We start from the raw sequence: 25,353 nt of genomic DNA on the forward strand, positions 1-25,353 counted from the left end.
TTCATTTTTATAATGCCCATGCTTAAAGTACAGAAATCAACAATGGGTTCCCCCCACACACAACTGGTAAAATCTGCCAGATATTTATTTATTTTTTATTTTTTTAAATTTTTTTAATATGAAATTTATTGTCAAATTGGTTTCCATACAACACTCAGCGCTCATCCCAACAGGTGCCCTCCTCAATGCCCATCACCCACTTTCCCCTCCCTCCCACCCCCCATCAACCCTCATTTTATTCTCAGTTTTTAAGAGTCTCTTATAGTTTGGCTAACAATGGGGCTTTAAAATTTATTTGTATAGTGAGTTGTTTAAAGTTTCACTTAAATTATATTAGAATAGCACTAAAGAAGAGGCTTTATAATATGTTAACCTCAGTTTTCCTTCATTTTCAGCATTTTGTAAGTGCAGGAAAACTGAGGCTAACAGACACAATACAGCCTACCAAAATCTAACCAAATTTAGTAGAGACAGAACTTGAACTCATTTCTCCACGTTTCCCTGCCAAGACCCCTAGCAGAAGTACCTGGGTGTTTTAGGACCTAAGGTTCAATATATGTTAAAAGAAGGTAGGCTCTCCCTTCCAATTCAAATGCCTATAAATCAGTGGCCAGATGGCTACTGCTTCTGTAGTAACAGACTTTAAAGATTCAACCTAATTCCACCTCTAGTTCACAGCATCCCAAAGGTATTGGATATAAGATTTGGAGCAAAGAAACCCAAGTTCTAGACCCATCTGACAATGACTCAGTATGTGACCCTGGACAAGTCACATGTCATCTCTGTCCCCATTTGTAGAATTACTGACATGCCAACTTTCCCCTGAGCTACGAAATGAATACTGGATAATTTATGTTGATACTTAGACACACACACATGGAAGTTAATTGCTTCCACCTCTGTGTTCCCTCTTCACTCTGTACATGTCTCTACAGTTGTACCTAGCAGATTAGCTCATAATTATTTATTTACATGACTGTCTGCATAGCTAAACTAAGAGCCCTCAAGGCTAGAAATTAGGTCAAATTCATCTTGGCATCTCTCAGTTTCTATAACATCATTTGACACAGACAAGGTGCTCAATAAATGTTTTCTGAATGACAAAAAAGAAATTTTTGAAAACTATTCAACACAACAAAATTCTTAAGAAGTTTGATTTGAGACATCACCAAAAAATTCATATCCTCAAATGAAAAAGAAAAAAAACTTCAGTGTTAAAGTAGAGGATCCCTAATGGCCTTTTGACAACCCAGAGACGGTCTCTCAAAATAAACTTCAGTTTTCAAGGACTTCCTAGTTTACAAGACAAACTAACAGCTCAATCTTCCCAAAGACTCTGCAAGATAGATGTTACTATCCCACTTTACATCCAAGGAAACTGAGTTGCAGAGAATTTATTTGTCCATAGTTACAATTACCAGCAATCGCTGTGGGCTAACAGGCTAGGCACGTTTAATTAATTTGCTAAACCAAATTCATGGACTAGAATGTGCAAGGCAGACAGCTAGGTGCACTGGGGCATAGGAGATGATTCAACACACTTCAAGGACTGTTTGGGAGCCTAGGCCATGGACATAGCAATCAGCAAGAAAGAGACTGAATTTGGTGGGAGTTCCAAGGACAGGGCATTGGAAGAACCCATGGGACAGCCAAGTTTGGTCTGGGGATGGGCATGGGGGGATGGGGGGAGGACATTCAGGTAAAGGGAACCATGTGAGCAAAAACAGAGAAGACAGTGGTCACAATAACAGGAAGAGAAGCAGGAGAGAGAGGAAGAGAGGGGGAATTAGAAATGGACATTTGATATACTGATTTTAAGGTTCTGGTGAACATCTCAGTGGAGATATCCATCTGTCAGTTGGAAATGTTGGGCTAGAATTAGTGAGAGAAGTGGGAAATAGAAATACATGGTTCCTAGTCATCTGTATACAGAGAAAAGTAAGGAGGCCAAGGGAATACGGAGAAGAAAGCATCTAAAATCTAGGAGAAGGAAGAAGAACCAAAGAAAGTGTGGTCCATGAGGCAGAAATAGAATGGCAGCAGAGGGGCACCTGGGTGGCTCAAGTATTAAGCATCCCACTCTTGACCTCGGCTCCAGTCATGATCTCACGGTTCATGGGATCAAGCCCTACATCGGGCTCTGTGCTGTCAGTGCAAAGCCTGCTTGGGATTCTCTCTCTCCCTCTCTCTTGCCCCTCCCCTGCTCATACTCACTCTCTCTCTATAGATATAGATATAGATATCTAAAATATATATATGTGTGTATATATATATATATTTTAATTTTTATTATTTTTTTTAAGAGTGGCAGCAGATCAGTACAGCAGTAGCACCTTCCTGGATATCTACTCTCAGAGGATGAAGGTCCATAAAGAAGGTGTGGAAGGATGTGTAGGAGGTTAAAAAAGAGGAAGACTAAGAAAAAGGCCATGAAATGTGGGAATTGGAAGTCACCTATGACATCTGAGGGAGCAGGTTTGGTCAAATTGAGGATGGTCTGACAGGATAAAAGGCAGATTAATGGAGCTGAGGAGTGAACTGGTCAAGAAATTAGGTAAATTCAAGAATTCTGATAGAAGTCATGAGAAAATATAAAATACATTCTAAGATCTCTTGACTCTTCTGGTTGTCCTTGGAACCAAGGAAAAATGGCTGCTCTAAGTGGGGGCTTCAGTCCTTCCATGGAATCAAGCTGGGCTAATTAATTACCTCCCTCACTCATGTCCTGACCTCATCAGTACCATGTTCCAGACAAACAACACCACATGCAAGACTTGACTTTCAAAAACTAGAGTGTTATTTGGGTGTTTGTACAAGATGAATACATCAACGCAACCCGTCATCATAAATTGCCCCCTCGAGAAGTTCTGCACTAGACTAAAGGCACTATCACTATATAAAACCTGTTCTGGTTCCTTCTCCAGGACTACTCCCTTGGTATTAAGGCAGCTTATGAGTCCCCCCGCAAAACTCTCCAATGCTACCTTTATTATCATTAGCACTGTTGTGATTTCTTGGCTTCATTGACTACATTATTCACTAGACTTGCCTCTAAATGACTTTGAACTCTTTAACTCAAGGCTGCCTCAAAAGCCAAAGATTTGCCACCCCAGAGTGTATTTTGAAGGAATTTCTCTCAAAGGTTCCAAAAGCCATTCTGAGTGCTGGTAGCTGCTCTGGAAAGAGCTCTGGCCTGCAGAGTGATTCCTGTGGAAAGGACGCATGCTTGTGCTCATAAGCTCCCATCTCCACCTCAGCCATTTTGTGTGTCTTCCGCAAAGTTCTCCAGCATCAGTTGGCCTGCCCTATGGGCTCCCAAATGCTGACGTTCCTACTGCAAAGACTAATACACTCAAGTTTCAAAAACAAATCACCAAGGGAACAGATTCAGCCACATTCGGTGACAGGAACGCTGAACTCAGGAGCTGCACCTTCAGACTAACGTGTGACCTCTGAAAAGTCACCCTGCGGGAGGTCGGCTCCTTCACACATAAAGGGAGAAGGCTGCATAAAGGGTCTCTGAGATGCCTTTCTTCTTAAAAACTAAATAAATAAACTAAACCTGCCATGTTTGGGTGATTATTAAAACCTTGTATAGGTTGTGGAGACAGGGATGAAGGTCTGGGAGAAGTTACAGCAATCTGGGGAACGCCCCTGCCCCCACAAGATGGGGTGCTGCTGCTCCTGGAGAGCAAGCAGGACCCCTGGCCCTGAGTGCAAGCAGCCTCCCCTCCCCCATGGGGGTGTCTGTTTGTTCTGTTCTTCGTTGCCCCCCATACCCTGCAGCAAGCTGCAGAGAGGACAGCTCTGGCACCGTGGCAGCCCATCAGCACTGGGCCCGTGGGCGGCAGAGGGGGTCCTTACCCATTGTGTTGTTAGCCCGAGAACAGGCTGTGCGCTTCAGGATCTCGTGCACCTGAAACAGACAAGAGCAGGGCTGTGAGCACCATGACCGTGTGTGCCACCATGGGAGGGGGCGGGCAGGGGACCAGGCAACTGGACCCACTTCCAGAGAGGGGGAAGCCAAGCATATGCCAAGCTCATGCACTGCACATCAAACCTGTTCGAACTTGAGTGCTTTGAGGAAGCAAAGAACCTAAGTCCCTCGCACGCACACTATCCCCTTCGCCCTAGCCCGAAAACATAAAGGCTGTATATGGACTGCAGTTACAGGAGGTAAGGAAAACATGCCAGGGAGCCCAGACCCACATGCTTCAGGAGGGCTTGGGAGGGAGTGCTGGGGCCAGAACGTCCAGGGAAGGGGAAGAGGAGGGTGTCCTGTCCGCCAACCCTGAGTAGCACCACACTGGGGAAAGCCCGGGATGAGCAGGCCGCTGAATCCAGTTCCAGGCCCAGCTCCTAGCCAAGGGGTCCTGAGCAAACCTCCCTGAGGGCCCTGACAGTCCCTGGCCTTCTCTGTAATGGAGCTGACTCACAGAGCTGTTCTAAGAAAACATGAAAGTGCTTTGTAAACTCATAGAGGGCCACATACATCTTGCTCATTGTTACTATTATTTCTCTGTTTTTTTTCCTGAGTCCTCATCTTGTCTCCCCAGTCAGACACTTCCTCAAGACTCCTTGTCTCGGAGCACTTCTGGGGCACATACCAGGCTCTCAGCCCAATGATGACTGTATGGCGAAATAGGCCAACAGAGCCCTGGACGTAGGACTTGCAGGGAAATGTCTCTCACATGTGAGGGAGGGCTGCAGAGGAAACAGTGACTGGGCAGCTAGTGCCCTCCAAAGGGTCCCAAGCCTGTGCCCAACGATAAAGAGGTTCCCAGCAAGGAAGTCTGCTCTGGGACAAATAGCTGGGGTGCTAGGACACCTACAAAGAAGGGGCACAGGGATGCCGTATACAGATACGAGCAAGTTCCTCAGACAATAGTCCAGGGCAGAGTAGACCCCAAGACAAAACTCAAAGGCTCTTTTCTACCCCTTCTCACTATGCGGGGGGCGGACTAGGGAAAGGGAGAAGCTTCCAGAATGAGAGCTGAATGAGAGAAGCGTGTTCCTGCATCATCATTCACACTCCCATATTCCAGCCACAGACCTAGAGCGAGTGGAAAATAAATAACTTCCAGCACTATGGGGCCCAAGAATGTTTAATTCACTTATAATACTGTGCAGTAATTCGACAGCAATAATAATTAGGAACAGCATTTATATGACATTGACTATTTTACAAGTACTTTGCAATTATTTGGTAATCTCCACAACACCCTATAACTCCCCCATAGACATGAGACCCAAGCCACAGGGCGATTTAAACAGCTTGTAATAGCATCAACAAAAAAATGGGAAGTTTATGCCTTTTTCCATAGGATGATAAATCATGTACTCATTTTAACCTTCCTAAAACACTAGGCTAAGGAACCTGAGGTGTTTTCTTCCCCAACCTGTGAGCAAAGAGTCAGGAAGGGCCATGTTTTCAGTGTGCCTTAGAAATGTTTTGTAGCTTCCTCTAATCACCTGTCACTTCTCATCCTTCTGATCACCCTGCTGACTTGGAAGTCCTTCTACTACCTGACCCTTACTTCTCCTCTGTTGAAACTTAAGTTCTTTCCTAGGGTACAATGGAAACACACTGCCATTGTTTCCACTGTGGCATAAATAAGTGAGCAGCTTTTCTTGGGTCCCTCTTTTTCTCCTCTGTCTATTATGCTGAATGCTCTCCAGGCAGATAGGGAATAAATGGACCAGAGCATGGAGACACGCTACAGCTCAGATGGAGGCCACGGGGCACAGGCCATACACAGATTTTCGTCAGAATCCATCATCATGCAAAAGCCAAAACCTTGATTTCAAAAGGAAAAAAAAAAATAGTAGAAGAACAGCTACAGTCATGAATTTTGGCTTTCTATTGAATGGGCTGGGAATTTTATTCTTGAACAAACTGGCTAGTTCTAGCATCCCCTGTGATATAAATGCACAACACTCCTTACAGGGTAAAAGAAACACAGTAGCCCCGCAACGGGTCCTCATTCAGACACTAGTGACCTATATGAATTTTTTCAATCCACTGCCTCTTAGAGCCTCAGTTTCCCCAACTGTCAAGCAAGGGGGTCACCTGATTAGCTGAAAGACCCCACCAGCTCAGACATTTCCTGTTTTTGTGATTCCAAATGGCCAAGGTGGAGAATCCTAAAGAGAAGAGACTTCTCTCAGCCTCTAAGTGAGGGGATCTGTTTGCTATTCCTTTTGCCACTAAGATTGGGAAGCTCCTGGATCCGCCCCTTGGTTGCTAGGCAACCCCAAGCAAAGGATGATGGGAGGTAGCAGGAAGAGCAAGAGAAGGCCCTACCACACTGGGTACCCAGCCTTCCCCTTATTCTAGAACCCACCACCCGTAGTTGACCTGTGTACTTACAATGCGGCTACGGGTGGCATTATCAAAGAAGGTGTCCTTGTCCTGGATGTTGTACCTGGAGACACCAAGAAAACAGAAGGTCAACTCATTTTATGACCCTTGTCCTGAGACCACTGTCACCTCAGGCCAGAGCAAACCTTGAGAAAGCAACACAGCAAGATGTGTGAGACACACATATTCACACATGCTCACATACACACAGTGTTTATAATTTTTTTTGACCTAGTAATTGTGAGAACTGATCACAGAAATGAATCCTAGGAAATATAAATTCAATAGAAGAAAAAAGTTCCATAAATAAAAATGTTCGTTGCAAAGTTACTGACAATAAGGATAGTGGACATAAAATGAAATTCCAAAATCAACAGGGTGGATTATCATGCAGTCACTGAAAATTATAATTATGAGAACATCCTAAGTAGAAAATTTTAGACTGATAGGAAAATATTATACTATCATATGTTTTAAACATGAAAGTATGTAGAAAGGATTCCTGTGTATGGACAAAGAGAGTAAACAATATAACAACCACCAGAAAGAGTATAGTTTCCTGGTGCTGGGATGATAAGGCTTTGTTTTTCAAACTTTCATTTAATATTGTCACTACTGTCACATCAGTTAGCTACCAAACTCTTAATTATGGAAGGCCCGCATCTGTTCTCCACTTCACACTGTGACCTTTTCGCTAAAAAGAACACCTGTGTAGATCTGACTGTGCTCAGGGTGCAGATGCCTGGAATGTGCTCCCAGCTCCCCCGGAGCCCCCATCACTTGGGTGCATGTGTTTCCTAGTAACCAATGAAGAGTAGAACATGATAGTAGGTAGACCATTGCTCTAACAATTCAGAGGATGGAGAGCTTATTTTGGGCGGGAAGGACAGAAGATTCTTCCAGATGGAGGTGTCTAGGAACTGGATTTGAAGGGTCACAGGCACTGAATGAATGGAGATGCGTGGGAGATGGCAGTTCAGATGCCAGCACCAGCATGCAGACCCAAGGAAGGGGAAGCATGGAAGAGACACAGAGCACCAAAAAAAACCAAAAAACAAAAAACAAAAAACCCCAGCAGCCAGTAGGTCAATGTGCCAGTCCCAGTCCCAGTTCAGCCACTTAATGCTGTGTGAACTTGAACAGATCCCCGACCTTAGTTTCCTCTCTATGAGACACCATTATATCTGAATGGCCACCTCATGAGGCAGGGTGACATTGTGACTTATGCTAAATACATCTTTTAGTCTTAATCCAGGGCTCGTGACTCATAGCTCCCAAATTCCTTGGAATTTTCTGAACAATAAGGGCAATGGGAACATGTTTTGTCATAATACTTGGTCTCCTGTCCTCAGTTCCTGAAATCATTTTCAGAGCCATAAAGGTGAAATGGGTGTCTTGTTATTCCTAACAAGCCTCTTTCAGCCACAACTAGGCTTTTATCAATGAGGTGGTTTTTGGAAATCCCCTAAAGGTGGAAGGGAGGTGGGGGAGAGAGCTGATTGCCAGAGGAACCAACCTTGAATAGAGGGTGGAACTTTCAGTCCCACCCCTGATTTCTGGGGAGGTGAGAGGGATTAGAGGTTAAATCAGTAGCCAATGGCCTGTGATTTAATCAACCATGGCTACATAAGGAAGCCTCTAGAAAAACCCCAAAGGAAAGGGCTTGCAGAGTACCCAGGCTGGGGAACTAGGATGCCTCCATGTGCCCCCATGGCGGGCCCCAAGCTTCACAAAGACACAAGCACCTTCATTCAGAACCTCACTTTATGTATCTCTTCATCTGGCCATTGATTCATATCCTTTGTAATAAATTAGTAATCTAGTGAGTAAATCAGTTTTCTGAGTTCTGTAAGCTCCTCTAGCAAGTTAATCAAACCTGAAGAGGAGGTCATGGGAACCTCTGATCTACAGCCAGCCAGTCAGAAGCACAGGGAACACCTTGGACTTGTGATTGGCATCTGAGGTGGAGGGCAGTCTTGTTGCACTGAGCCCTCAACCTGGGAAATGTAATGTTCTCCAAGGGTAGGTAGTGTCAGAACTGTGTGGAATTGCAGGATGTCAAAGAATTCCTTGGTGGATGGGAAGACCAGCACACACATTGGAATTGGTGACCAGAAATGGGACCAGAATTGGGACCAGAATCATGAGGGGAATAATGATTCAATGAGAAAATATGTGCAAAACGAACAGTAAATACATGTGTATTGAATTATTATCTAATATGGCAAAAAATGGGTAGGAGATGTTATCCAATCAACACCAGAAACACAGCTTTGGGAATGCCATCTCCCCAAAAGGGACAGATTCTTCTATCTCCTCTACCTATCTTTGGTCCTTGCTTTCCCTCTCTTAATCCTGACACTCTTATTCTCCCATCAGCACCTACAACAGAACTCATGCTTGCCTGCTCCATCTCTCACTTCCCAACCATGACTCATTCTTCCAAAGGTTTCCCAAATGGCCATCCCTGTGAAGAGCTCTTATCCCGCCCCCCTCCCTAGGGGGGATCTGGGTGGGCATCTCTTCAGAGTCAGTGGGTACATGAGTATGCAGATGGGAATACAAAAATCCAGAAACTTTATTCTCCTTCTCTCTGGTTTATCACAATATGTTGAAACCCTATTAGACTAGGAACTGGGCAGAATGGTTTCCTCACAGAAGGCAAACAGGTATCTGACCATTTTCTCACTGAACCCCGAAGTTTATGGCTCTGTGCTCCATGATTTTCCATCCATCATGCAACATGACTAAAATGGCGGGTGCTCCATGAGCCACTGGACACATGTTGGGGAGCTCTTTGGGATAATCTCATTTAGGGAAGGGGATTCAGAAAGCAGATGCAGGGAACATTTCATCATGAGAGTATGCCTCCTCCCCTATCTCCCAGGCTGTGGGGCACTCACTGTGGGAGCTGAGACACTGAGTGGTATTTGATTTCCCTTCCCATCCCCTGCCACATCCCTACCCCAACAGCTCCCATACTTACAGATACATTTTCTCCCTGGAGAATGGGTAGGAGAGATTTTTCATCTTGTTGTTACTGTGCTCTGGAACTCTAGGTTTCAGGGGCGAGCTCAGCTTCTGCAGAAGCTCGTTGAACTTCTTCGTGATGCTGCCTTCTGATTTGATCTCATACATCTACAAAAGGCAAAGCCACAGGCCTAAAAAGGAGACCGCGTCCAACCGAGAGAAGAATGACTACAACCACAGCTGCACGGGGCACCAAACCCCCAGCGAGGGACACTCTGGAAAGAGGAGGAGACTGGGAGAGACAAGTGGAGCCCTCCCTTCCCTGCTGCTTTCACAAAGGTGTGGGCTCTCGACCCCGTCTCGGTCATCTCTGCGGATGGAGTAACCAATGCAGAGAAACCAGCGAGGAGGCCAAATTTGCTATATGACTTTGTTACATCATCTTAAGAGAAACAGAAGACCTACTATGTGACAGTTGCCATACTAAGTGCTCCACACAAATTAGCTCCAATACACACAGAAACCCAGCTCAGTAAATACTACTCTCATACTATGAGGAGCAAATTAAGGCTCAGAAAGGTGCAATGAGCCAACAAAGGTCACATGGATAGTAACTGAGTGACAGCTTGGATTTAACTCATGTCAACCTAGTCAAAGTCTGTACTCTGCAACTACACCATGCCCCACATCACTTTCTTTGTGTGTTCCTCTTGGGAATTAGCTGATAAATGAGTCTGTTTTCAAAGTACTAAACCTCTAGAAAATACCTGCCTTGAGTAAGATACAGAGTTAGTATCAAGATAATTATTGATATATATATAGTACACATAGCTTTTTATAATGCATAGGGTGTTTTTGCATACATTACAGATCTTGTTCTTTTTAATTGATAGATGTAGTCCTTGAGAATGGAGGCTGCACTTACAGCAGAGCTGTGACAGATTAAAGGTGGCCACAAATTTCTCATACAAATTTTCCTTTCAAGAAGCACTATTCTGTTCCCACCCTCTTAAATCTGAGTGGGCTCTGTAGATGCTTAATCAGTACAGCAGAAGAGACACTCTGCTGGTTGCATCCTCTAGAAGACAGGCAGCTTCTGTTTGGTTTGCCTTTGTCTCAAAGTCCGGAGCCACCAGGAAGAAGTCCATGGGAAGGTAAGAGCATTCGCTCAGAAAGACAAAGGACTTAAGCTGGACCCGGCCTTTCAGCTGCCTGGCCATGCATCAGCCATATGAAGGAAGTCTTCTTGGACCTTCCTGTCCAGGTCAACCCCCAGCTAAATTCCACCAAGGGACACAACTCAATACCACATGAGTGGAAGAATCATCCAGCCCAGCTCTGCTCAAGTTCCTAACCATAAACTCATAAGAAAGGAAAAAGTGGCTATGTTTTCAGCTACTACGTTTGAGCTCATTTGTCACGTTGTGCTAGAAAACCAGAACAAGGGCCAACATCCAGATCTTCTAACTTGAAAGCTGATTTTCTTCTCTATCATGACATCCATCCAGTGGCTTAAATCTAGAGAGGCAGTAAAACAGGTATGAAATACAAGGTAGACAGAGTTAAATGCCGCAAAAGCCACACAAAGTATTTGAGGGTTCAAAGAAAGGAGACAGCACATCCAATTGAGGAATCAGAAATATGTTTCATTGGGGAATAGCATTTTTGTTGAGCTTTCACAGAAAGGTAACTTTCTCTTGCTATCATTTTGCTCTTTAATAAAATAATAAATTAGGGGGAGGGGAAGAACGTCCCCAATCTAACAACTGAAATAGAACCATGGTTTATTTATTTCTTCTAACAAGTTTTTTGATGCATTTTGATTTTATTTCAATTACAAAATTAACACAGTTCTAGTAAACAAGCAAACCCAAACCATAAAAGTACATTAACTGTATGTGAACAGTTCAATTTCATTTCCAGCCGAATCCCACCATCCTTTCCAGAGGAAATCTCTATTAACAACTTGGAGTACGTTTCATACTAACTTTTTCCATACACATTCCTTTCTAAATCCAACTATGATCCTGTTTCATGTATGGTTCCACAATTTGCCTGTTTCATTTAGCAATATATCACAGATATATTACCTTTCCAGGTCAGTTCACATAGAACTACCTTAATGAATGTGTAATATTACACAGCAGACATGAATCCTAATTTGTTTAGTCATTCCCCTATTGATGGGCATTTGTTTCATTTTCTACACATGCTTTATCTTGTTTGATCACACTTCTATTAACATTACCTTATGAATAGTTTGAATGAATAAGGCTTGAACAGATGCAGGCAAAGACATTCTAGACAAACAAGAAAGTAGAAAAGTTCAAGCTGGATTGAAGAAGGGTTACATGGCCTGATTTCTTTGGAGTACCCAGATAGTGTAAACCAGGTAATAACTGGAGTATCTGAATCCCCTGGCAAAGCCTGTGTTCTTGACTATTCTACTCTACTGCTTTGTTTGCTAAAATGTGAGTTATCATGGGGGGAAAAAATAGTGTGCCACTTATAATCATGCCTCCATTGTCATTAAGTTCTTAAGCATCCTGCCAAGTCTCTCCGCACACATTGGTCACTGCAATGCAAAGAGCTCATCCCTCAGGAATCTTTGAGCCTGGAGGGATGGGGACAGAGCAATGGCCCCCTCATGCAGTCCCAGAACACATCTCACAGGTCATTTGGGGCAGGTGCTGACCAGGCACGTGTCCTGCACTGAGATTGCAATGTGCTAATCATACCCATCACCATGTGTCTTTCAATGGCATGTGCATGGAAATTAAAGTTTCCAAACAGGAGGGAAGCTGATGGACTCTGTCTTCCAGATGCCTTGGAATGACAGACTCAGACCCACCAGGGTATTTCTCCTTTGTCCACTTCTCTCCATTACTACCTTCCCAGACTCTCCTAGTCTGGGAAGCCTTCAACCTCCCTATGAAAAAGCCTTCAATGGTTATATTGCTCTAATGATAAAGAACAAAGTTCTTAACACAGCCCATGGGACCCCACAGGAGTCCCCATAGTCCCCTGCTCACTGCACCCAACTGCTGGCCCTCTTGCAGTTTTCCCAACATTCTGAGCCCTCGACACTCTGCATCTACTCCCTGCCCCCCCCCCCCCCGCCAACTCTGTTCACACTTGATGCCTCCCTTAATCGTCACTTCCTAAAGAAAGTCCTTCCTGGCTTCCAGACAAGGTCAAGTCCTACCTTCACAGTATTTCATGGGCCCAAATTCCTCTCCTTCGTAGCACTTACTGCAGTTGTAATTTTACATTCACTTGAATGATTATTTGATTAATGTCCGGCTGCCTTACCAAACCATGATCTCCATGAAGGCAGGATACCGTCCAAACTGTTTCCTGTCTTTGAATGAATGAATGAATGAATGAATGAATGATAAATTTGGGGGGAAACCAGCATTGATGATGGCAGTTGCTGCCACTGGAGGAGCCCAGGCTGGGGACGGAACAGCCACAAGGTAACAGGCCTGGTAGAAATAAATGGGATTGGAGAGTCAAGCTAAAATACTAAAGACTCTGGCTGGCTGAACAGCTTCCCTCCCTGTCCCCACCAACTGCAAAGGCACTTGGGAGCCCAGCCTCGGCAGAGGCCAGGAATGCCCGTATTCAACAGGTACAGATTAATAACCCAGAAACTGTGTCAGGGCTTTGTTCTGGCAGAAGGTTAGCTGAGAACCTCCACGTAGTTCTTCACCCTCACCCTGCAGTGGGTCTGGTAGAGCTCACTTAGAGAAACGGGCTAAAAGGAGTAGGCACCTATGGTATGTCTTCAGAGGGACCAGGCATGGGCCCAGGATACCTTTCGACTGTTTCCTGATGGGGGTACTCCAAATCACTGAAAGCAATATCATCTGCCTCCAGGAAAAATGTAAAACGTGGAGGAGAGTCTCACCAGAAATATCAAAGTAACATCCACTCCACAGCACTGACCAAGACCCCACATGGTCATGTCCAGGCTGAAAGATCTGATTGACTTACATTGGAAAGAGATTTCCCAGACTTCAGGGGCTCGTGGGGGATGGAGCCAGACATGTACTCACAATAAAACACAGGTGGGTGAACCCATGGCACAATGCCAGGGACACATAAGCTCACAGGACAAAGGACCCTGCTCCCTGCCTGAGCATTGTACCTATTCCTGAAACTTCTTCCCTTCCTTTTCATCTGGACTACTCCTACTTCTCCTTCACCACTAGGCTTAAGGATCAACTTGCCCAGAAAAACTTCCTTGGCTGCTCACTTCTCGTCATGCTTCTTCAGTACCCTGTGAACAAATGCCTGCGTCATGAAGTTTATCATGTTCTTCTCTAATTCTTGGCTCACTTGCCTGTCTCCCTAACTGACTATAGACTTCTGGAGAGCAGGGACCAAACCCTGTGTGCCTGGTCCACAGCAGGAACACAATAACATCTACTGAGTGAATGACCTGGGTCCTGGTCCTTGCTGACACCAAGGAGCTGTGTGACTTTAGGCAAGTCACTCTCCCTCTCAGGTTCTCCACCTCTAAAGAGAGAACTAGGGAATACCCACTTCCCACTACAATGGAGTAAAATGGACCAGATTTACCCTATCAGAAACAACCAAGACACCCAGACAAAAACAAACAAAAAAACATGAAATAATGATTGCTGTGTTCTCCCAAAACTCATATTTTGAAATCCTTAGTGCCCAATATGATGATATTAGAAGGTGGGGCCTTTGGGAAGTGATTCGATCATGAGGGTGGAGCCCCTTCTGCCACGCGAGGACACAGTGAGAAGTACCAGCTAGGAACGAGGAAGAGGTCCTTCACCTGACCACAATGGCACCCTGGTCTAAGACTTCCAGCCTCCAAAACTCTGAGAAAGAATTCCACACCCACTTTCTTGTTTATAAGCCACCCCGTCCATGGTATTCCATTATAGCAGCCCCAATGGATAGAGACTGTGGTTTTCAAGATACTGGCTATCAGGCAACAAAGTTCCTAGGAGACAGGAAACAAGCAAGATGGCTCCTGGGATGGCTCCAGCTCACTGCCTTGACAGAGGTTCTCAGCCAAGGGGCAGGAAGGGAAGACAAGTGGGGCCCATTGAACCCCTGAGCTGAGGAGACAGAGCTGGAAGTCTGGGGAGGCCAAGGCAAATGGAGTTCACAGGACAGGGTAGCCCAGAGGAGAGAGCTTCACAAGGAGCTCCAGAGAGCTGCAGAAGGTCCCCTGTGACCATTTGACCGCACAGGTGCGAGGGACCTAGCTGAGCCTGGAGAAAGAACCATCTAAAAGGACTGAAAATAGCACCTCTTCCCATCAGGCAGAATGGAAAATCTCATCATCCACAGGGCACTGGGAAGAGTACTCAGGTTGACTCGGTAGTGGGGGATCATTAGCCCTAGACCATGCACTGCTCCAGACCCACTTCAAAAATCATAAAAGAAAGAACTGGACTAAATGCCTTGGAAAGTCCTGTCCAACAGTGTACAGCTTTAAACATTTAATGAAAAAGAAACATTCGTGATGTTTCTATGTTTCAACATCGTGGGCACCCCCTAGATGCAGGCACTGAGCTTGGTGGTTGATTTGCCAAGTGCTGAAGATGCACAAAGCTGGTGATGACCCCTCCAAAACAGAATGCTTTGCAATGTGCCCAGCACTTCCGTAGGCACCACTTCATCGGGCCCCATGAACACTCTGCAAGTGTGCTTGCCAAGTAGCATTAGCATCGCTACCTTACAGACAGGAAAACAGACTCAGACGCAAGGAATTGCCAGAGTCGCTGGTGAAACCAGGCCTGAAACCCAGGTTTCCTGACTCCCCCCCCCCTCCCCATCCAGGCTCTTTCCTTCAACCTTTGATCTGTGGAAGGGCCCCATGATCCCCCAAGAAGGAAGCAGGCTGGAGTTCCCTTTCGGTCCCACCAAACCCAATAAGCCAGGCTTTCTTCTCTTGTGTCCAGCAGGATCCAGGAAAGGCACCCCGACCCTCTTTATTGTCATTAATATGCTCAGCGGCGGCCTCGTTATTACTGTTATTCTTGGACATCAGAGAATTATGAACATCCTCAGAAATGGCAAGACACATGTTAGCCAGCTGTTCCCCATTATGCCCTCCTTGGGTACATGATACGCCTTTCATGTGCTTAAAATCATAAATAATTTTTAAAGTATGTTGCTCTTATTTTTTATTCCAGGGCTCAAATGTGGTTCTCATAAAAGCTCACTTTGGCCTCATTGTCATAGTCTAAGAGGTTTACCGAGATCCCTTCTTTCCTTACTTCTTTCTCCCCCCCTTGTCTCCCTCTGCCTCTCCCCTCCAGAGGGGCACAGCACTGTGGTCTCAGGACTGATTTGTTTCCTTCCTGTGTTGGAATCATGTTCCCTCCAGGGATGCAAGGAACCGAGGCTATGGTGATGTCTATCATGAACAGATACATAATACTGTCCCCATTCTACAGATAAAGAAACCAAGGCACAGAAAGTTTTACTAACATGCCCAGTACCATACAAACATGAAAAGGTCCAATGACCCCAGAGATCAAGGAGAAGGTGCAACAATAAGAGCTATAAATGATATAATCTTGATCATCTGTGAGTCACTCACCTGTAGTGACCTAAGAAGGCCTCTCCTTACAACTTGTAGGAAAAGTCAGTGGGAAGAGCACAAACCAGGCATCAAGATGGACAGTGAGCCCCGCTGTGAGCATGTGTGTCTGCTTATATCCCATGACCCCAAAAGTCTGCCTCTTTTCATCTATTTATGCTTTCCTCTGCTCCTCCTAGTCACTAGATAATTGAAGGTCAACTGTTAAAATTGATGACATCTCACTCGCCTTAAGGCTAGGGCTTGAAGATCAGCATCACACCCACTTCCTGACCTTTAATGTCAAAAGGCTCGGGCACACTGAGAAGTCAGTGTGGAGCATGGCACCACAAGCCACTAGCCGACAAGGGCAGAAGGCTCTGGACTAAAGAAGTTATGAGAAAGGGAAGCTATAGAGGCAGCAGAATTTGCCCCCATGTTCTTATCCCGCGTGCCGGTGCCTGAGAGGGCAGAGGGAGGGATACACACGCACACGTACACACGCATGCGTGCACACTCTGTACCAGATTCAAGGACTCCCACGCATAAGCATTTACCTGTGTGTGTGAGTGTTAAGCTATTCACCAAAATGCCAACAGCACCAGAATCCCCAAGACCAGCCGCATCCTAGATCCCACAGGGAGACTCTGGGTGACACCAACAACAGAAGCTAACCAGTCTCTTCATCCCTACCTATGCTTACGGGTAAATTTCCTGTCTGAAGCAATACTGAGCCTGGAAAGTGATACTACAAAATGCACATTCTCCTTTGTCTAGCTCTATACTCATTTATGGTTTTTAATTCCGTTTTGGTATGTACTCTACACATGAATGAATGTTTGATGACTTTAAAAATACGGGATAAAATCCAAACTACTTACATGGCTGACAAATCCCCTATAAGCTGCACCTCCTGCCTCCCACTATATGCATAATGGCCTCCTCTCAGTTCCCCACACAGGCTGGGGTTTCCTTACCTTGGGGCTGATGACCTGTCCTTCCCTCTCCTGAGAAGGTTCTCACCTGTCCTCCCCACCTGCCAAACCCCAACCTGGCCCTCAAGTCTAAGCTCAAATGGCGCCTTCCCTCACCCTCCCTCCACCACCCCTCCCCACCCCCCCCCCCCCGCCTAAATTAGTTTCCTCTGGTTGACTCTGTCCACCCCGCTCTTTTTCTTCTGTGGGTGCCTCCCAGCTCATACAGCTCTCTAACTTCTGAGTCTTCACCATGCCAAAGCCAATGGAGCCAAGACCAGTGTGGTCACCACTGAATCACCTGCCCTCAGCAGAGTATAGTGATACTCAATAGGTATCCATTGGATGGATGGATGGATGGACGGACGGACAGATGGACAGACGGACAGATGGGTGGATGCATGGGTGAGTGGGTGCGTGGATGGGTGGGTAGATGAAAAATGGGCCTTCCAAAAGGCTAGGACTCCCTATATACAACCTAGCCCCATTCCAGCTACAGTTAGACTTTTCCCAAATGTTTTTTGGCAACTGAAGGGGCAACTGAAAACCCAGAGCAGGAATGGATAATATGGTACATGTGCTGCTAGCCCCACCCATGTAGACAGCCCTATGGGATGACAGGAATCCTTCTTAATGTCCTCAAATGGGCCTCAGAGACCACTCAGCATCAGTCTGTATCCAGTTGCCACCACAGATTAGGTCTGGTATGTGTGACCCATTCTTTCATTCATTAACACATATTGGTTTCATGCCTGCTCTATTCCATGCCCCTTCTAGGTGCTACCTGTATCACAAAGCCAAATCCTTGCCCTCATGGAGCTTCCAGTGTAGTGTGGACACAGATAATCAAACAAGAACACAAATACATGACTCAGGAGCCGGTGGTACTATTAGGAAGGAAAAACAAGAGAAGGGCATAGAGAGTTGCCAGGAGCATGCCTCACAGAGGGTGAACAGGGAGGACTGTCCAAGGAGGGGACATATGAACAGAAATCCCAGTGAAGTGAGGGAGTGAATTCTGTGGGTAGATAGAGGTCTTCCAGGCAGAGGGAAGAGCAATCAGAGAGTCCCTGAGATAGAAAAAGGCTTGGCATTCTGGAGGAAGAACAAGGAGGCCAGTGAGGCTGGAGCAGAGCCAGCAAGTAGGAAGACGTAGGAAATAAATTTCTGTATCAGAGGCAGCAGATGTGGCATCCATTCAGAGTCCCTAACATAGACATTATCATTCCTGGCCCCTCTCTGATCAATGGCCCTTTAATGCCTACTGCAGGAACCACAAAACACCCTCAGGTTGGACCCTGCCCCAGCCATGGCACACATCAGTGGCCCCACTCTGCCTTTATACTCAAGTGTACATGCTTGGGCTTTTGTTGGTGTAGTGCTGGTAAATGTTTACCAACTAATGGAGAGGCTGTTGATTTATAACATTTGTGGATTTCTATGGTATAAACAGTGCCCACCATGGCCATTTTCAAGCTACCAATAGTTTAACCACTACCTTGCAAAATTCCTGAAAAAGTAACAATCAGATCTCGACAGGTGTTATGAGCCAACATGTCACTGACCCCAGTTCTTACTGGGTAAGAAGAGCTCTGCCCATGAGCCCCAGGTGCCAGAAGCTGACTGCCTCTGCCTGCTTCTCCACCTCTCCCCTTCTGCTCACTCTTTCCCATACACCCTCAGGAGCAGCCATGGCCAAGCTGGAAGAGCACCCACATATCCCAGTTACTCAGGACAGTCCTGGCATAATCACTGGGAGCTCTTCCACCCTCAAAGAGCCCTACTTTGGGTGATAAATTCAATGGTCAACCTATCCACTGCCCTCCAGCACCAGGTCCCAGCCAACCCCAGTATGGCACATGCTACCCCAGTTCAGAGAAACATGACTCTAGGCTTTAACAAAAGAAAGCCACCACTTCTATTTCCATTTTTTTTTAGCATTTATTTATTTTTGAGATAGAGAGAGAGCATGAACAGGGGAGAGTCAGAGAGAGAGGGAGACACAGAATCTAAAACAGGCTCCAGGCTCTGAGCTGTCAGCACAGAGCCCAATGCGGGGCTCGAACTCACGGACCGCGAGATAATGACCTGAGCCAAAGTCGGACGCTTAACCGACTGAGCCACCCAGGCGCCCCATTTCCATTTTTTTAACCATGAGTCTTAAAATAACTTACTACAACAATTCAAAAACACTTCCCATAACATTTTCATATATTCTTCACCGTTTTTGAGCCCTGAGTCAGACTTATCCACTAACAGACCAACACTAGGTCTGCCAGGTCCATATGGTCTCACCAGGCCCATATGCATGTCTAGAACATGGCCATATGCCATCTCAGGTTCCTCACTCAAACCACAGCACTTAGGTGGCATCAATTATTTTATTTCTATTTTTGAAAATGAGAAGCATTACCTAAAACAAAAAGGAATAAAAAGCCAAAGGAATAAAAAGCTGCACTCTTTCCAGCCTATTTAAATACCAATCAAAGAGCATGCACCGAAAAGCCCATAAAGACATCAAATATGAACCCTACCCTTTCAGCTGTACCTCCATTAAAAACAAATGTCTGGGACCAGAAAATGGCAACATAGGGCAAGGCCTCACCTACAGCCAACCCTATGTAAACACCAACAGTTCTGGTTCATTTAAAAATTACTGCTGATAATAATAAAAAGAAATCTGCCCTGAAAGGCATCTTGAAGGCTGAGTAGACAGTGACCCTTCTCCCTGTGACCAGGAATCTACAAGTTCTCCATCCTCAACAAAGCTCATTGGGTTTTTCCTGCTTTTTACTTTCTGGTCACCAGAGAGATTCACTAAACTATCAAAATAGCCCCAAAGAGTAATTAGCTCACCACCTGATGAAGGACAGAGTTGGTCTGAATGAGGAGGGAAAATAATGTTCTGGAAGATCACATGAACTATACACAGCTGTGAACCAAAAGTCCTGCTATTACACTGTAGATCACAGCTGCAAGAAGACCCTGGGGCTGGGGGAGCAAGGATAATCTGGCATCAATCAGCCAATCAATCTGATATTTACTGAGCATCTATTATTTATGTAACACGAAACTAGAGTTTGCAGGGAATACACAGGAAACACAAACTATAGTTCTCAGAGGGGGAGTGGGGATGTAGCACCTTGGGAGACACAAGAGTAAGGCACCCTAAGAAATAAAGGAAAAACTAACAAATGAGAAAAATCCTGACTATAGGTTGACTAAGAATCCACTTAAGGAATAAAGGAGGGTCTATGAGGGAAGTGAGATTTGGGCTGGGATGCAAAGAATGTGTTTCCTTATTGTTTATTGTGTATTTAGAGAAGATGGGGAGATCATTCTAGGACCAGAGGCAAATATTTAAAGCATGTGAAAAGTTTCCAGGCCCTGGAAGAGAGAGTAAAGTACTCTCCTCTTGACAAGAGTCTAAATCAGGGAGCTCAATGTAGGCTCCACAGAGAGGCATGGGCAAGAGAACTTAGAGAAAACCCAGTGACATTACCAGGCTCGAGGACAAAGGGCAGCCCCAGATACAGACTAGGGATCCACATGCTAAGTGTACTACCTCATTCAGCACACAGCTTGAAGAAGTGACAGATGTGGGACAATTTTACTCTGAGATATTTGGACACAATCAGAGTGTGAATGACCCCACAGGAGTCCCTCAGCTAACATCAACAATGGGGAAAGAATGAACAAATTCATTAACTGTCACTTGGCTGATGTGTGGACCCCAACATTTTAAAGCTATGACAGAGAAGTTAGGGTCCAACCTCCATACTTTACAGATGAGAAAGCTATCATCCAGGACTGCTAAGTAACTCACTGTTCCAGTCCCAGGCAATGACAAGAGAAAAAATCTGATGTGTTACCTGTCCCAGCCCAGAGGTATGTAATCTGAGATGAAGTTTCCCAGGGTATGTTCTACAGATCACTGGTTCCCCAGGATTCCTAGGAACATACCTATGAATAACCTATGAGTGTTCAGAGGAAAAGAGTTAAAGTGGAACTTCGCTCTTAGACTAAGAGTCTTCTTAGAACTTTTAATTGGTCAGAAAAACTTAATAACTAGTGTTTCTAAAGTCTGTTAGACCATGAATTATTTTTATTTTTATTATTTTTTGATTTGAGAGACAGAACAAGTGAGAGGGGTAGGGAGAGAGAGAGAAAGTCTTAAGCAGGCTTCACACTCAGCACAGAGACTGATGCAAGGCTCAATCCCACGACCCTGGGATCATGACCTGAGCCAAAATCAAGAGTCAGATGTTCAACCAACTGAACCACCCAGGCACCCCAGACCATGATTAAAAAAAAAAAAAAAAAAAAAAAAAAAAAAAAAAGACCACTGGTTCTAGAGTATAGGCTCTGAGAAATGATGTTCTAGACCATGCTAGCCCAAGCTTCAATTTGGACGTTTCAGTAAAGTGAAGTAGGAGCACAGCTTTGCAGTCAGAAAGAAATGAGTCTAACCCCTTCATGCCAGGTGACCTTAGGGAAGCTTATTAACCTCTCTGAACCTGTTTCCTCATCTATAAAATGGAGCTAAAGCTAGTCTTACCACATATTGTTGTGAGGATAAAAACAAAAAGCATGTAATGCTCTTATCAAAGAACACAGTGCATAAGAAGCATTAGCTACATTTAAAACTCAATTTAATTATTTATCATCCAAACGCTTTGGGACGCAGCGAAGGCAGTCCTGAGAGGAAAATACATTGCAATCCAGGCCTATCTCAAGAAACAAGAAAAATCCCAAATACAAAATCTAACAGCACACCTAAAGGAAATAGAAGCAGAACAGCAAAGGCAGCCTAAACCCAGCAGAAGAAGAGAAATAATAAAGATCAGAGCAGAAATAAACAATATAGAATCTAAAAAAACTGTAGAGCAGATCAACGAAACCAAGAGTTGGTTTTTTGAAAAAAACAAAATTGACAAACCTCTAGCCAGGCTTCTCAAAAAGAAAAGGGAGATGACCCAAATAGATAAAATCATGAATGAAAATGGAATTATTACAACCAATCCCTCAGAGATACAAACAATTATCAGGGAATACTATGAAAAATTATATGCCAACAAATTGGACAACCTGGAAGAAATGGACACATTCCTGAACACCCACACTCTTCCAAAACTCAATCAGGAGGAAATAGAAAGCTTGAACAGACCCATAACCAGCGAAGAAATTGAATCGGTTATCAAAAATCTCCCAACAAATAAGAGTCCAGGACCAGATGGCTTCCCAGGGGAGTTCTACCAGACATTTAAAGCAGAGATAATACCTATCCTTCTCAAGCTATTCCAAGAAATAGAAAGGGAAGGAAAACTTCCAGACTCATTCTATGAAGCCAGTATTACTTTGATTCCTAAACCAGACAGAGACCCAGTAAAAAAAGAGAACTACAGGCCAATATCCCTGATGAATATGGATGCAAAAATTCTCAATAAGATACTAGCAAATCGAATTCAACAGCATATAAAAAGAATTATTCACCATGATCAAGTGGGATTCATTCCTGGGATGCAGGGCTGGTTCAACATTCGCAAATCAATCAACGTGATACATCACATTAACAAAAAAAAAGAGAAGAACCATATGATCCTGTCAATCGATGCAGAAAAGGCCTTTGACAAAATCCAGCACCCTTTCTTAATAAAAACCCTTGAGAAAGTCGGGATAGAAGGAACATACTTAAAGATCATAAAAGCCATTTATGAAAAGCCCACAGCTAACATCATCCTCAACGGGGAAAAACTGAGAGCTTTTTCCCTGAGATCAGGAACACGACAGGGATGCCCACTCTCACCGCTGTTGTTTAACATAGTGCTGGAAGTTCTAGCATCAGCAATCAGACAACAAAAGGAAATCAAAGGCATCCAAATTGGCAAAGATGAAGTCAAGCTTTCGCTTTTTGCAGATGACATGATATTATACATGGAAAATCCGATAGACTCCACCAAAAGTCTGCTAGAACTGATACATGAATTCAGCAAAGTTGCAGGATACAAAATCAATGTCCAGAAATCAGTTGCATTCTTATACACTAACAATGAAGCAACAGAAAGACAAATAAAGAAAATGATCCCATTCACAATTGCACCAAGAAGCATAAAATACCTAGGAATAAATCTAACCAAAGATGTAAAGGATCTGTATGCTGAAAACTATAGAAAGCTTATGAAGGTAATTGAAGAAGACTTAAAGAAATGGAAAGACATTCCCTGCTCATGGATTGGAAAAATAAATATTGTCAAAATGTCAATACTACCCAAAGCTATCTACACATTCAATGCAATCCCAATCAAAATTGCACCAGCATTCTTCTCGAAATTAGAACAAGCAATCCTAAAATTCATATGGAACCACAAAAGGCCCCGAATAGCCAAAGGAATTTTGAAGAAGAAGACCAAAGCAGGAGGCATCACAATCCCAGACTTTAGCCTCTACTACAAAGCTGTAATCATCAAGACAGCATGGTATTGGCACAAAAACAGACACACAGACCAATGGAATAGAATAGAAACCCCAGAACTAGACCCACAAACGTATGGCCAACTCATCTTTGACAAAGCAGGAAAGAACATCCAATGGAAAAAAGACAGCCTCTTTAACAAATGGTGCTGGGAGAACTGGACAGCAACATGCAGAAGGTTGAAACTAGACCACTTTCTCACACCATTTACAAAAATAAACTCAAAATGGATAAAGGACCTAAATGTGAGACAGGAAACCATCAAAACCTTAGAGGAGAAAGCAGGAAAAGATCTCTCTGACCTCAGCCGTAGCAATCTCTTACTCGACACATCCCCAAAGGCAAGGGAATTAAAAGCAAAAGTGAATTACTGGGACCTTATGAAGATAAAAAGCTTCTGCACAGCAAAGGAAACAACCAACAAAACTAAAAGGCAACCAACGGAATGGGAAAAGATATTTGCAAATGACATATCGGACAAAGGGCTAGTATCTAAAATCTATAAAGAGCTCACCAAACTCCACACCCGAAAAACAAATAACCCAGTGAAGAAATGGGCAGAAAACATGAATAGACACTTCTCTAAAGAAGACATCCGGATGGCCAACAGGCACATGAAAAGATGTTCAGCGTCGCTCCTTATCAGGGAAATACAAATCAAAACCACACTCAGGTATCACCTCACGCCAGTCAGAGTGGCCAAAATGAACAAATCAGGAGACTATAGATGCTGGAGAGGATGTGGAGAAACGGGAACCCTCTTGCACTGTTGGTGGGAATGCAAATTGGTGCAGCCGCTCTGGAAAGCAGTGTGGAGGTTCCTCAGAAAATTAAAAATAGACCTACCCTATGACCCAGCAATAGCACTGCTAGGAATTTATCCAAGGGATACAGGAGTACTGATGCATAGGGGCACTTGTACCCCAATGTTCATAGCAGCACTCTCAACAATAGCCAAATTATGGAAAGAGCCTAAATGTCCATCAACTGATGAATGGATAAAGAAATTGTGGTATATATACACAATGGAGTACTATGTGGCAATGAGAAAAAATGAAATATGGCCCTTTGTAGCAACGTGGATGGAACTGGAGAGTGTAATGCTAAGTGAAATAAGCCATACAGAGAAAGACAGATACCATATGGTTTCACTCTTATGTGGATCCTGAGAAACTTAACAGGAACCCATGGGGGAGGGGAAGGAAAAAAAAAAAAAAGAGGTTAGAGTGGGAGAGAGCCAAAGCATAAGAGACTGTTAAAAACTGAGAACAAACTGAGGGTTGATGGGGGGTGGGAGGGAGGGGAGGGTGGGTGATGGGTATTGAGGAGGGCACCTTTTGGGATGAGCACTGGGTGTTGTATGGAAACCAATTTGTCAATAAATTTCATAAAAAAAAAAAAGGAAAAAAAAATAAAAAATAAAACTCAATTTAATTATTTATCAACTTATATCTCTGGTTATAAGTTCTTTTATTTTCAGATATTTTGAGTGATATCATTGAGAGTGGTTTTACTACCTTTCTTCTCAAAGCCAACCATAAGAATTATGAAATATGGGCAACCTTTAAAACACGCTAACAGACTTTATCCTTTTTACCCCTTATCAAGGCAGAAGAAGCTTTCACCTAATCAAACCAACAATTATCTTTGGGAACAGAAGTATAAGTGGGGAAATAATTGCTGAATTGAAAAGCAGCTCTTAGCCACACTGGGTCTCCTTCCACTATGCATGCTAAGATGAGCCCCTTCCAGTCTCTTCGGATTTCATTAAAGCAAAAGCAGAACGTGAAACAGACACAGACATGGTGAGGTCATGAAGGAGGATGCTTGCACAAAGGCTCCTCCAGAGGAGTCCACAGCCCAGCATCAAGGAATGAACAAGGCTACTTCAAGCAACCCTAGAAAATGCCAAGTGGATTCCTGGGATACAGAGCAAACCCACAAGCCTACCTGAGACCCAGGTCTTGGATCATTGGCTTGTTACTTCCTGCCCAGAGGAAGAGTA

General features: G+C 44.3%; 1 protein-coding gene across 1 annotated transcript in view; it reads right to left on the reverse strand.

Moving 5' to 3' along the window:
* The window catches only part of ANO2 (anoctamin 2), a 321,672-nt gene that overhangs the window by 226,999 nt on the left and 69,320 nt on the right, over positions 1-25,353 (reverse strand). The window contains exons 5-7 of the mRNA XM_032593765.1: positions 9,348-9,499; positions 6,371-6,425; positions 3,865-3,916 (exon numbers count right to left, since the gene is read on the reverse strand). Of these exons, the coding sequence (XP_032449656.1) occupies positions 3,865-3,916; positions 6,371-6,425; positions 9,348-9,499 (259 nt within the window). The remainder of the gene's footprint in view (positions 1-3,864; positions 3,917-6,370; positions 6,426-9,347; positions 9,500-25,353) is intronic.

Source organism: Lynx canadensis, chromosome B4, assembly GCF_007474595.2.
Source record: "Lynx canadensis isolate LIC74 chromosome B4, mLynCan4.pri.v2, whole genome shotgun sequence".
Taxonomy (NCBI): domain Eukaryota; kingdom Metazoa; phylum Chordata; class Mammalia; order Carnivora; family Felidae; genus Lynx; species Lynx canadensis.